This window comes from Gymnoscopelus braueri, assembly GCF_963280865.1.
Source record: "Gymnoscopelus braueri genome assembly, chromosome: 19".
NCBI classification, from domain to species: domain Eukaryota; kingdom Metazoa; phylum Chordata; class Actinopteri; order Myctophiformes; family Myctophidae; genus Gymnoscopelus; species Gymnoscopelus braueri.
In genome coordinates, this window is record NC_137621.1 from 9,536,703 (window position 1) to 9,550,731 (window position 14,029).

At 40.6% G+C, this 14,029-nt stretch overlaps 1 protein-coding gene across 2 annotated transcripts; it reads left to right on the top strand.

Annotated features, from left to right (window-relative positions):
• Nucleotides 1-3,509: 3,509 nt before the first annotated feature.
• eapp (e2f-associated phosphoprotein) lies at nt 3,510-11,712 on the top strand. 2 transcript variants are annotated; one of them, XM_080414520.1, is made up of 6 exons: nt 3,510-3,663; nt 5,020-5,207; nt 6,130-6,243; nt 8,559-8,673; nt 9,779-9,892; nt 10,995-11,712. In XM_080414520.1, exons 1-6 carry the CDS (start codon nt 3,578-3,580, stop codon nt 11,320-11,322), a joined length of 945 nt encoding a protein of 314 aa, XP_080270646.1. In that variant the 5' UTR covers nt 3,510-3,577; the 3' UTR covers nt 11,323-11,712. The 2 variants fall into 2 exon arrangements, with proteins under 2 accessions (XP_080270646.1, XP_080270647.1); XM_080414521.1 differs by having other exon boundaries at nt 6,133-6,243.
• The last annotated feature ends 2,317 nt before the right edge of the window (nt 11,713-14,029 follow it).

The window sequence follows — 14,029 nt, forward strand, 5'->3', positions numbered from 1 at the left end:
TCAGACGACAGAGCGAACATCTTCCAGAGGAAACACAGAGAGACAGAAGTGTGATCAACACTTGACTAATGATGTTCAGGTTCATCTTCACTCAGTAACTTTAAACATAGACTGAGGGCCAGCCTGATGCGCACGCACGCACGCACGCACGCACGCACGCACGCACGCACGCACGCACGCACGCACGCACGCACACACAAACACACACACACACACACACACACACACACACACACACACACTCTATACACACACTCTATACACAGACACTCACACCCAATACACAGACACTCACACCCACACATTCAACTGCACACTAGGTATTTGTTGTTTGTCATATCTTATGTTTGATTATTATGTTTAATGTGATTATTATGTTTAACTACTTGTTTATTATTTTTTAGGTGAGAACCCTTTATAAGCCCTTTATGGGTTTCTTTTCTCACCTGCACTTATTTCTGTATTGTTTTTAATGATGTTACCTTTGTAATGTTTTTTTTATTGTGCGAATAAATCAATCAAAAATCAAATCAGGTTGTGAGTACAATTCCCTTCGGTCATGCCTTAACCACTTAAAACCATCGATTCTCAACCTGTGGGCCGGGGGGGATATTGTACAAGTAAGACGCGCGAACGCTGGAAGCGAACGCAGCTCGGAAATATTGTGTATTTACGGACTTGTAATCCGTGTTATGCCACCGTGATGGGGAGAGAAGTGTGTGTGTGTGAGTGTGTGTGTGTGTGTGTGTGTGTATGTGTGTGTGTGTGTGTGTGTGTGTGTGTGTGTGTGTGTGTGTGTGTGTGTGTGTGTGTGTGTGTGTGTGTGTGTGTGTGTGTGTGTGTGTGTGTGTGTGCTGTTGTGCATTTTCATTCCTGCACTCTGCCGCCTCTGGGGGCCAGAGTGCACAGTGCATGCACACAGAGACGCAGAGACGCAGACACACAACCCGAGCACGTTTACATAGTAAGCTCCACTTGGTCGGAGGCGCCTCCTTCCGCGTTCGCAATGAGGGCCCCTAAATAATTGTCAAAACAAAGATTTTATTGATCATATAACTTCATCTCTTACTCCCCTCAAGAGACAGTGGGGGCAGTAGCATGCCACTTGGACACAGGGCGGGGTCTGATCAGCCTCGGCCGGGTCTGTTGCAAGACTCGAAACACCCAGTGACTCCAGGAAACAACACAACACTGATGATGTGTCCAAGTTTGTGCATCAGTAGATGTTTTTATTTATTAAACACAACGTTATGTTTTCTTTAACTGAGTTTTCATGGTGATATATAAGAGCTTAAAGTATATTGATCCAAACCGGAACATAATCGATTAATTGCTGCTCTAAACAAGGTCTTAAAGTGCTCGTGGCTCGTGTTAAGTGGTCAGATGGGTGGGCCGTGAACGGAACGCTTTTCAGATTTTCAAGTGGGCCCTGATCCAGAAAAGGCTGAGAATCCACGGTTCATTTTGATTGATTGATTGATTGATTGATGTAGGCTACTTTATTTAGTAAGACATGAGAACAACATGGAAGTACAGATTCACAATACAAGGTCTACTAAACTGGAAGGCTCATAAAGCATTAAAGCTTGTTTAAAATGAAGTCCCCACGCACACAAATCATGATGACATAGATATACAGTAAGAGACTGACAGATATACACACTACTATACAGAACGTCACATCTAATCAGACTTTAGTGTTGCTCCCCAGACAGTTTTTTTTTTAAGTTGCTTAAATCGATATTTAGATATTCCATATTAATTTGATCACAACCGATGCATTTGTGAGTTTGTAGATCTTCTGGATTTCCACCAAGGATATTTAGTCTATAATTTATTTATGTTTTAATTTGTATTTTATATTTACTTTACACACACACACACACACACTTCAAAATACTTATTTTTAATTGTGTGGTTAGAATATGTTCAAATGTGAAACATGTTAACATTTTAATTAAGGATATTATTAATTATTAACTAAAATGTGACAGTTTCCCACATTTTCAATGGTTGGTTGGTGTGAACAGTGAACCCGAAAACACCATTAACATACCTGTTAAAACTGCGGTGTGGAAAGGTTTCTGAATATTTACATTTTATTGTTTAAACAATTATAATAATAATTTAAAAAGAAAATAAATGATGAAAGCATTTAGTCCTATAACTCTATTGGTTCACACCTCTCTCCATCTTGTATGAGACATTTCTAGCATCCACATCAAAATGACAAAGATTAGTTTGGAATGCGGTCAGCTGAAAGGTGTTTTCATTCCATAGTCTCTGTTTCCCTCCAGTGGACAAAGTGAGACTTACAAGTAAAATTCTCATAACCCAAAACAGCATGATTTAATTAAAACAAACTACAAAGAACATGTAATAAAGAGCAGTGGTGTAAAGTAAATAAGTACATTTACTCAAGTACTGTACTTAAGTAAAATTTTGAGGTATTTTTTACTTTACTGGAGTACTTCCAATTTTCAATAATTGTACTTCTACTCCACTACATCTCAAAAATGTTGTACTCCACTATAATTATTTTAAAACTTTAGTTATAGTAACTTTGTAGATTTTAATTGTTACAAAACGAATTCAGATCTATATATACATTGGCAAATTGAAAATAGTCTATCTACAAGCTCATAGCGTGTCAAGTGATGCGTTATGAGCTTGTAGATCTGCTATTTATTTGAAAACATGTTAAAATATTCTGCATAATGACTACTTGTACTTTTGGTAGCCTACTGTAAGTATATTGGATGACAATAAATACTTATGTAGCCTACTTTTACTCAAGTAAATTCTGAATACCGATCTTGTAGGCTACTAGTAACAGACTATTTCTACAATATGGGTATTGATACTTTTACGACTTTTAAACTGTTTATATGATGTTCTGCATATCTGTCTGTCATTTAATGTCACTATGAATTGAGTGAATTTTATCCTATTAGCTGACCTTGAACTGTACTTTTCATGTGCTTTGTTCTGCAAACTTCAAATAAAGTAATCAATCAATCAATCAATCAATCAATCAATCAATCAATCAATCAATCTATCACTTAAGTAAAATATTTGAGTACTTCTTCCATCACTGATAAAGAGCTCTTATTCCTTTATCGGTTTCTTTGATCGTATTTGCAGTATTTTTGCATTTACTGATTGATTGATTGAATACTTTATTAGCAGTTTGACAAAAAAATAAGCACATGAACGTACAGTTCAATACAAGGTCAGCTAATAGGATTTTAAACTCAAGAAAGCCTATGGCTTGTTTCCATTGTGGTCCATTGTACTCTCTCTCTCACTCTCACACACACACACACACACACACACACACACACACACACACACACACACACACACACACACACACACACACACACACACACACACACACAGGGGGGGGGGACTGGAATCCCCTCAAGGACCCCTGGCGGTCCTCGGACCCCAGTTTGAGCATCGTTTATTGTCGCGTAACAAATAACGTCACTTCCAGGCGACAACGACTCACGCTCTGGACGCAGAGCATCAACCAGTAGTTCTAGTTCTAGTTCTAGTTGTTGTGAAACATCTGATGAACATGAACGTTGACATGCCGTCCGACGTGGAGTCCTACGGGATAGAGGAATGTCCCAGTGATGAGGAGAGAGCAGCCAGCAGGTTAGCATTAGCAACACCTTTTATACACATCAATACTGTAGCATGATGCTATGCTAATGCTAATGCTAAACCACTGCTAACATGTAAACAAGGTGGACAGTAGGGGGGAAAGGCAGATATATGTATCAATTCAAGGGTCCTCCTTGACTATAATAGCATAAAGTTGCTTGCAGATAGTTCTTGACATACACTACCTTATATGGATGGACACTTTGAAACAGGGACAATCCCAGTCAATCCCAGACAATCCCAGTCAAAACCTTATGACATGCCCCCAAATAATATTCTTTGAGATAAGAGATACAGTTATTACACACACACACACACACACACACACACACACACACACACACACACACACTTATTTGGGGGTGTGGTCAAGTCCCCGCTTTGAGGAGATGGATCATTCATACAGTGCATGTATTTTTATGTCTTAGAGCAAAATGATGGTTAAGTATTGCTCTTCATGGATGTGCAACATGAAAGATCACCACAGGACGGCCATAATACATTTTTTAAGTACTCGAGTCACAAAAAGGTGCCAAATCCATTTATTCCCTTCCCCTATTGTGTACAGTGACACGTGATGTCACTGTAGCTAAGAGGATGGCTGCCAGGTTTAGTTGAAAGTAGGACAAAAAGAGACATTAGTACTCTTTAGCCTATGTCATGAAGTGATATTGAGAGTATGTTGTTATCATTTAGAAAGAAGGGCTCGCAACTAATTTCTCTAATGATCCAAACTTTATTAGACATGATGTTTTCGACCCTCACAGGCTGGAAGATTAATGTTGCATAACTTGCATGATATGGTGTCCATTTTCAGCTGTTATGCAATGTGTGGTACCTCACCTGCTCACTAGGTGGAGCCGATACCTAATTTGTGTGTCTTTATAAAGAGATGTCAATTCCTTTAATGTTACTTTTTAACCCTATATTGTTATTAACCACTTAAACCCTAGCATGTGTATTTAGTTGACCGGGGTCCCCCAGGGCTCAATACCAGTAGTTCTCAAACAGTTTCATATCAAGGATCTCGGACCCCCATCAGAAAATATGTTATGCCAGGGACCCCCATACAACATTTGTGTTGTTAAAGTGTTTCAAAACTATTCCAAATCTTTCACATTTTTTCCCCTGATTATTTGAAAATAGCTGATGCATATATAAGTGGTTAAACTGATTGTTATGCTATATTAACTCATTTAGCTGGTGGGACCCCTAGGGACCCTATTCGTCAAACGTTTGGCCCTGAGAATAGGGACACTATAAGGTTCACATGTTCACAGTGAATTCAAAATCAAAGCAGTTAAATTCAGAATGGAACCGAACAATGACTTTGTGCTGTGGTTCCAGTTCAGAGGACGAGCTGGAGGTCCTGTTGAACGGCACTCCAGACCAGAAGAGGAAGCTGATCCGGGAATATCTGACCGGAGAGAGCGAGTCGTCCAGCGGAGACGAGTTTGAGAAGGAGATGAACGCTGAACTCAACTCCACCATCAGGACCATGGAGGGCAGCTGGGGAGCCACAGCCACACGCACAGGTCTGATGACCGCACACACACACACACACACACACACACACACACACACACACACTCACACAACCCTGGGGATGTTAGTGTTCATGTGTTTTCAAAACGGGGCGGGGGGGGGGGCGTTTACACTTTGGGTGGCGATACCACTTAAGCTAAACTAAAGGTCCGTTACAGATTACATTAAGGTGTGTGTGTGTGTGTGTGTGTGTGTGTGTGTGAGAGAGAGAGAGAGAGGGAGCAGGGGAGTAGAGAAGGTCAGAAGAATGTAGTAGCAGAAAGAAAAAGGTAATTTACACTTCACAGAAAAAGAGTTGGATAGGAACTAAAGAACAAGCAATCTGGGAACCCATCGTCAAATAAAATGAAAAAGCAGCACCCCCAGCGCAGCTCTGAATCTGTTCTTGAGAGATTAAAGAACAAGAGACATACAAATGCCACATGGAAGGGGAAGAATAATGGAGACGGAACAGAACAGAGACATTTGGAGAAGAGGAGAGAGAAGTAGAGACGTTGTATTTATTGATCTGATGTTTTTACCGAGCGGGATTCCCTTCAGATGTATTTATATTTAAGCCAGATAATGTATATATATATATATATACTGTATATAATTGTTACCCACCCTGGGGAAAATGCCTTCAAAGCCTAGTTTACAACCAACAGTTCAAGATGAGACGAAACAGTTTTTAGCCTGATTTATACTTTATTATTAGACGGTATCGTCACGCCCCAAAATATCCTCCCTGCACCTACAAGCTTGCAACGTACGACAGAGCATACATTTAATTTATTAGAACTTTGCTTCTCTGTCCCGGTTTGGGTGTTTGTAAATATGGTCACCCTAGGAAGATGGAGCCAGATGGATGATGACACACTCACATATGTCTGTCTGTCTGTCTGTCTGTCTGTCTGTCTGTCTGTCTTCCAGCAGAGCCAGTGGGACAGGCAATTGTCCCAGTGGGACAGACCAATGACCCAGTACCCCCAACTCTGTATGACGATGTCTATTTTGACTCTGACTCTGAAGAGGAAACCGGTCCAAGTACGTATTTATTTCCATTTATTTGTGCATATAATGTTGTTTTTTCTCACCTAACCCATTAAGACCGGGAACGCATCTGTGTAACCACATGAACCATTATTTTATACTTTGAATATTAAGAAAATAGCAGATATACAAGCTCTATGCGCTTGTAGATCTGCTATTTTTATCCTGCAGGTACACACTGCAGGATATTTGGTCCGATTATGCTGTCTCAGACCTTTTTTGGCGCTCGCCGACAAAACCTCCCGATCTGACGCAGATCGGCCTTTGATCGGCAAGGTTTTGGTCGCTGTGTGTGAAAGGCTCTGCGAGAGGATGTGGCCACGATAATTACGCTCGGCGATGGCTTCCCGACCGTTTTCAAATATCTAGCAGGTTAGATATTCGGCTTTGTCGGCGACTAGACATCATACAGTATCAAACAGTATGAAAGGGTCTGAGATAAATCTGCGAGGAGATGCACGCTACAGCCAATGAGAACACATAGCCACCCTGGCTATGGAGGGTCGCTGCCTGGATCTGACCACAACAAACAGATCCCCCGCATATTTACCGTCCAGTCCTGTATTAAGTGAAACATTATTATAAAACAGAATGAGAGTGAGCGAGCGTGCTCGAAGGGGGATGTTTATTTGAGAAGAATTGCACAGAGAGAGAGAGGGAGAGACAGAGAGAGAGCTCGCAGCCGCTGCCTCGCACACGGAGCCTGTCTGTAATGTTGTGAAATTTTGAGAGAGAAATAAACAACCAGATCTATGAAAACAATCCCAACAAAAGCGACCACAGGAGCACTTTAAACCTATACAAATACATTGCATATTTGAAAATAGACGATCTACAAGCTCACGTTTTCAAAGAAGAAAATCTTGGAAAAAAATGAAAATTGTGGAATATTTTCCAAATCCACACAGATCTTGTATGGATGGGGGTCTACTATGGCACAATATATTGTCAGAAGGGGGGAGGTCTGCGGACAAATATTATTTTGGGGGTCCTTGCCATTAAAATGTTTGAGAACAACTGGTTCAAACAACATTAGGAAACAAGGCCAAATAAGCAACTACACTTTCAAGCAACTTTACAGAAAAAACAAGCCTGAAGTCGCTTATAATAAGCGGACATGGCAACACTGCTTCTGTGCACTTGACGAGAGAGATAGATGCGCATATATCACGGGAGACGTCTGTTAAATGAATTGGAATAAAAACAAATGTATGTATTGGGTCTGACCCTGGATAGCATCCTAGTGAACTATCCTACAGTGTGTAATCCCTGGTCGGAGATCAATCTACCGTAAATCCTCTAATAGTGACCCGGGCTTGTATTTGTTTCAACTGTAGTGTGTACTGGGCTTTTATTGAAAGGAGGCATGTATAAGAGAGAGGCCTATATTTCTATTTTTCAAACAGATCAGAATGAATACATCAATATTTTGTGTCATTTACAAGTGGTCACTGGTTATTTTAACCTTTTCATTACTCACCGTTGGGTAGATTTCCTTCGCTTTGTTTTGTATTATTTTCCTTGACGGCTTGATCACTCAGCTGTATCCCCTCAAACCTAATTTATGCTCCGCCGTGCGGACGTGTTGCACGCTGAGAACGGCAGAGAACAGCAGACCTACAAGCTCACAACGGTTGCATCTGCAACGCGTTGTGAGCTTGTATGTCAGCTGTTCTCGGCACACAATACCGTTGCGGGGTGGAGTATATATGTCTTGCTAGGAGCGTCTCACCAGCCAACACACAAGGGGAGGTTGAATGAAAACCAGCGCTCCCCAAAACAGGTTTGGACCATGCAGTCTCAATGTTTGTAAACAAGAAACCCGTCTATAAGGAAGTATAAAATCAGGGGCGGGTCATGCATCTTCATATAACTCTATGGGTATCTTAGTAAACAGCGCCCCCTCTTGAGACTTAAAAAAAAAGGAAGGAAAAAAAGAGGCTTCTATTAGAAGACCGGCTTGTATTTGCTTTTTTCAACAACGCCCCCGGTCATTAATAGAGGCCCAGTTTTACATTGAATAGGGGTTACTATTAGAGGAAATACGGTATACGGTGAAAACCACAACGGTATATGACCGATTTCAAGAAATAAACTCCTGCAGTGTGTAATGCTCAACGATCAGGTGACTCCCCGACCACTTTAAAAGTCCTACAGTGTGTACCTGCCCTTAATGGGTTAAAGCACTATGGTGTTGTGTAAATTCAGTCATTAATATCATGCAGCTCTTCAGATTTCGTAGTGCTTTGTGAAAGTGTTTTTAAACATGACTCTTGTTAGATTCTCTTCTCTTCTATTTCTGTTCCCAGCCAGTTCTACAGGAAAGAGGAGGAGCCAGCGGAGGATTCTAACCAATGATGAGCTATTATACGATCCTGATGAGGATGACAGAGACCAGGCCTGGGTCGATGCCAAGAGGAGAGAGTACGACGCATCTTTATTGTCTTAGAAGAATCTAGCACACTGTATAACTATCTATAAGCAGGGGTGCACATACCAAAATAAATAATGCGCGGCACATCAGACGACGCGAGGCGCTTTTGCGTACCAACAGCTGGGACAGGAATTTCCAAGCTTTTATTTTTTAGCAAAACTAAAAAATAAAATCCTGGAGATCGAGGCTAGGAATTTACTTCCTGAAGCCACACTCACACAATCACGCTAAAGCACGCGTTGGCCCCATGTACAGCCATTAGGCGCAGGGGGAGGGGACGCATGCTGCACGTGATTGTGTGAGTGTTGCCTCGCAGCTTGCTGCACGCAGCCAGCAGCGGCTGTTAGAGGCACTCGTCACCGCTGATGAACGCACCGTAATGGTGCAGAATATGCCATGAACGTCCCAATCTGGCGGATAAAAGCAGCGCAGCACAGGGCACCAACCTTGGGGGATTCACCAAACGGCGTGAGAAAAAAAAACGGTGAAAATGGCGGAATTTGGAAGTCCAGGTGCTCTTCTGAGTACTAGACCTAAAAAGTTATGTGCACACCTGTCTATAAGCTCACATGTCTTTGCTGTCTTAGAAGAATCTAGCACACTGTATAACTATCTATAAGCTCACATTTCTTTACTGTCTTAGAAGAATCTAGCACACTGTATAACTATCTATAAGCTCACATTTCTTTACTGTCTTTGAAGAATCTAGCACACTGTATAACTATAAGCTCACAACCCGACGCCAAGTCAATCTGTCGATCAATCTCAAGATATTTCGGGAGACAGACACACAGACGGATAGATATTCTGTGCATTTCTAGAGACATGGCAGCATGACGTCACCAAAACAATAACGACATCGGTATTGGCAATTTGAAAAAGTGATTCGTTGATGTATGAAAATAGGAAGAAAGAAATCAAGCAAAACTTCTCGATTCATTGAAATATAAACTGTACACATGCTGCTGCATTCACAGCTATGCTGCCAATTCTCACCGTCATGTTCGACTTGCCTGGTTGGAAAGTAAAGTTTGTCTGTACAGAATGACAAGTATAAGGTAAACTAAACCTTGTATGTCTGTCTGTATTGTCCAGGTACAGTGGAAAGCGTGCCAAGTTGTGTAAAGAGTCTGTCCAGAATCTGTCCAGCAGTGACGCGGTCCTCAACTGTCCCTCCTGTATGATCACACTCTGTCTGGATTGTCAGAGGTCAGAATAATCACAATGATATTAATAATAATGATGTGAATCTAACTAATTTAGACCTGTTACACCTCTATGTTGTTATACATTTCAAGCCAGGAACGGCTCTGTGTCATTTAAGGTGTGGCTATACAGGTATATAGCAACATTATAAATGTTTCTTATAAAGATTTGAATTTCATCAGGTCTGAATTTCCCTGTTTTCTTGAGAAAAGACATCGTGACAGGATACCAATTTCATCCAGTCAGGAGAGAGAACTCATACAGGATTAACAAATGAAATAGGTGTTGAAAAGTGATGAAACAAATACAAAACAATGAGCAGACAAAATTGAACTTGGAGTACTATAAAATGTAAACTGATAAATCGTCTCTTGATTGGATTGGTGACCCACCTGAACGTATTTTTTTTCTGTTAAAGAGCTGTAGAGACAGGGAGACTTATTGAACAAACGCTCTATTGCAATGATTACTATCAGAATATAGAGCTTTAACTTTGTATCAAAACATATCACTTGTTTTAACCAAAAAATATAACTTGGAGCATCTTCAACTGTCTCCTCTGCTGAAGGAACTCTGTATTTCCCACATGATGCTGCATTGATCAAATGTGATCATGTTGTCTTTTTTGATTACATAGGGTCCCCTTAGAGATAATTAGGACGCTAATTAATTATCACCCTGCCGTTCGTTGTTACCTTTATTAACCAACCTCAGGAAACAACAAATGCCAGAGTTAATAATCTGTATGTATTATGTATATTTTAGCCGATTGGAACTTTTTAGCCTCCCTGCTTGGCACTCAGCATTAAGGGTTGTTTTGGGAGTAAGTCCCTGACCCTGACACATACTAGCGTCATGTCCAGGGGGTGTACTTGTACATCATGGCTGGGGGATGTACTTGTACATCAAGCTACCTCACGCTTCAGAAACAGGAGATGGGCTCCTAACCCTATGCGCCACTTGGCTTGGGAACCAACAAGGCTACTTATTTATTATATTTGATTGTTTTGCTATTATATTTTAATTGTTATATGTTCTACTGTTGAGGTATCATGTTGTATTCTGATTGCACTGTGACATTGTAGTGTATTTTCTTCTGTTCCAGACATGAGAGGTATCGCTCTCAGTACAGAGCCATGTTTGTTCTGAACTGTAGCGTCAACACCGCTGAGATGCTTCGATACAAAACACAAAACCACAGGAGAAACCGGAACAGGAAGAGGAAGAATACGCCGGCAGCATCAACAACAACAACAACAACAACGTCAGGAGCATCAACGTCAGAAGCCGCAACAACAACAACAACAGCAGCAGTGTTGGACTCAGAGGAGGTCTATCATCCTGTCCTGTGTACAGAGTGTTCCACCGAAGTGGCCGTGTTTGATAAAGACGAAGTTTATCATTTCTTCAACATCCTGGCTAGTCACTGCTAAACTAGAAGGAGTGAATGCGAGCACAACTTCGAACCGCACTCAAACAATAACGACATGACAAACTTACTGGGTTTCACGGCTCTAAATAGTTCTACATAAAGAGAATAACGCCAGCACTTTCTCACTTTTATTTTAAAGTGAGAACAGACATTTTGCCATGTCGCCCGCTAAAAACACACCTGAACACACACTGAACACTGACTCTGCTCAACACAGTGTTTGTACAGTGTTTTGTAAAATCAGACTGTTGAGTTTGTTGAGTCCAACATTAAACCCAGGTGTAGAGCTCCCAGATCCTGACCTGGAAGAACGGTCAGCAATACATCATGCACTTCTTTGAGAACATGTTGTCCAAATTTAATCTACCCTGGAAAATGGAATAAAAAATAATCAACTACAGTGACAGAATTATCTGTGTTTTGTTTTGGAGGTCTTTGAAGAGGTCCCTGCTTGACAACAGACTAGCCAATAACTGTGACAGTGAGTTCCTCTTGACTATGGGATCTACACTCCACCATCTCTTGCTTTTAGCCGACGCTCTTTTCTAGATTAGTGGTTCTCAAAGTGGGGTCCAGGGACCCTCAGGGTTCCATGAGGGGGGTTCCTTGAGGGCGGTTCCATAACATTGGTATGCACTCAGAGTTATACAGGTCAAGTTTGAGAAATACTGATAATGTGAAGGGGCGGCCATAGCTGAGTGGTTAGTGAGCCCGCCTAGGGAGCCAGAGGCCCTGGTTGCCCCAGGTACAATTCCAGGCCAGGCCAGCAAATGTGTCGATGAAATGAAATTTGTCCCTGAGCAAGACTTTTAATTGCTCACAGGCCCTCATTGGAAACAAGACCGCAAGGACTTTCATGAACGAACCTGTTAAAGGAATTATCCTTATCGTTATCCTTGATCTCTAGAGCGACTTATAAAGTACAAGATCAGTACAAGATCAGAGTTAAGTTAACTTAATTAATTTGAGTGGGCCGACAACGGGGTCAGAGATTAAGGGAAGAGAATGACAGGAGAATAATGAAGTGCTACTAAGTAACTAGGATAGTAGCCCCTCCCCACATCAGTGACGTCACCACCCACCCACCTGACGTTGGGCCTTTGGCCCCTAGATTCAGTCACATAAGGTTACCGTACCTGGTTTGAAATAGAGCTTGGCAATTAACCAAAGATCTATCAAACCCATATTTAGAACCAATAAACAACTTAATCTTACTCATGTAGGTTAATCGAATAATGAGAAGCAGTTCTTTTATGTCGTTGTTTGGGGTAATGTCATAGTAATCATACATATATCAACGAATCGACACAAAAGCGATTAGTCTGATAGTACAATGGTGGCATTAATAAATGGTGAAAATAGCTGATCTGCAAACTGACAACATGTGAGCTTGTAGAATTGGCATCTTTAAGCATCCCTTCGTTGGGCATGTCATATTGTCAAAAATAGTCCGAATATGGTGCCCGGATTTGGAGAGGTGAAAACAAGTGAACTACACTGTTGGTGTAATTGATGGATTCAGGGACTTTATGAGAGCAATGAGGAAGCTACATCTGATGATATCAGGTCTTTATTGAAGTGCACTTTAGTCACCCCATGCATCACTGCAGAGTGAAAGGGGAATCAGCCAAATTAATCAAATTATTATTATATCCGAGATGAGGTTCCACGTTTGTCGGTGCCGTTTGAGCAGGACATTGTTGCACGAGAGAGAGAGAGAGAGAGAGAGAGAGAGAGAGAGTACGAAGTATCGAATCATGTAAGTGTTGCCTTTATAAAAATGTAAATCTGAATAAGTAAACTCTTGATATCAAATGTGAAACGCATTTGAAGCAGTGGTGGAAAGTAACTAAGTACATTTACTCAAGTACTGCACTTAAGTACAATTTTTAGATATGTTTTACTTTACTGGAGTATTTCCAATTTTCTGTACTTTTACTTCTACTCCACTACATCTCAGAGGCAAATATTGTAGCCTACTTTTACTCCACTACAATTATTTGAAAACTTTAGTTACTAGTTACTTTGTAGATTTTGATTATTATTACAAAACATACATTAACCACTTACTTCAGCCCTATTGAAAATAGCAGATCTACAAGTCGCAAGGTGTGCTTGTATAGATCTGCTATTTTCAAAAGATTTTTATACAGTTTGAAAACTTGAAATGGGACATTTCTGCATAATGAGTACTTACTTTTGGTACTTCAAGTATATTTTGATGCCAATACTTTGGAACTTTTACTCAAGTACGTTTTTAATACCGAACTTGTACTTGTAACTTGTACTTGTATATTGATACTTTCATTTAAGTAAAAAATGTGTGTACTTTTTCCACCACTGATTTGAAGTGAATGAAATGCGACATTGAATGATGAATGCATTGTAATGGCATTAAAGGAGCTGATATATATATTGTGTCATTTGATTAAACCTTGTTGCCAAGTTATGCCATTATTTTGCATTTGTGCGCAATAGCATGTTTTGATAGTTTGTAAAACTAATTTCAGTGTTCAGTTATTAATAATAATTATATATATTTTTTTTAAGCGAACATTTTCTACTCAAAATCTTTGCTCTTGGGGGTCCCTGGAACTAAATATGTTCAGATGGGGGTCCGCAGATTTAGAAGACATTTTTAGAATCGGCCTCAGGTCTTAATGGGTTAAATGAATAGAATGGTATAGAGTGTGGGATGTTTCTCACCT

Excerpts from the sequence above, each read along its gene's own strand:
- eapp (XM_080414520.1), top strand. The coding sequence starts at position 3,578 with ATGAACATGAACGTTGACATGCCGTCCGACGTGGAGTCCTACGGGATA. Across the intron at positions 5,208-6,129 it reads AGCCACAGCCACACGCACAG|CAGAGCCAGTGGGACAGGCA; the intron begins GTCTGATGACCG and ends TCTGTCTTCCAG. Across the intron at positions 8,674-9,778 it reads GTCGATGCCAAGAGGAGAGA|GTACAGTGGAAAGCGTGCCA; the intron begins GTACGACGCATC and ends TGTATTGTCCAG.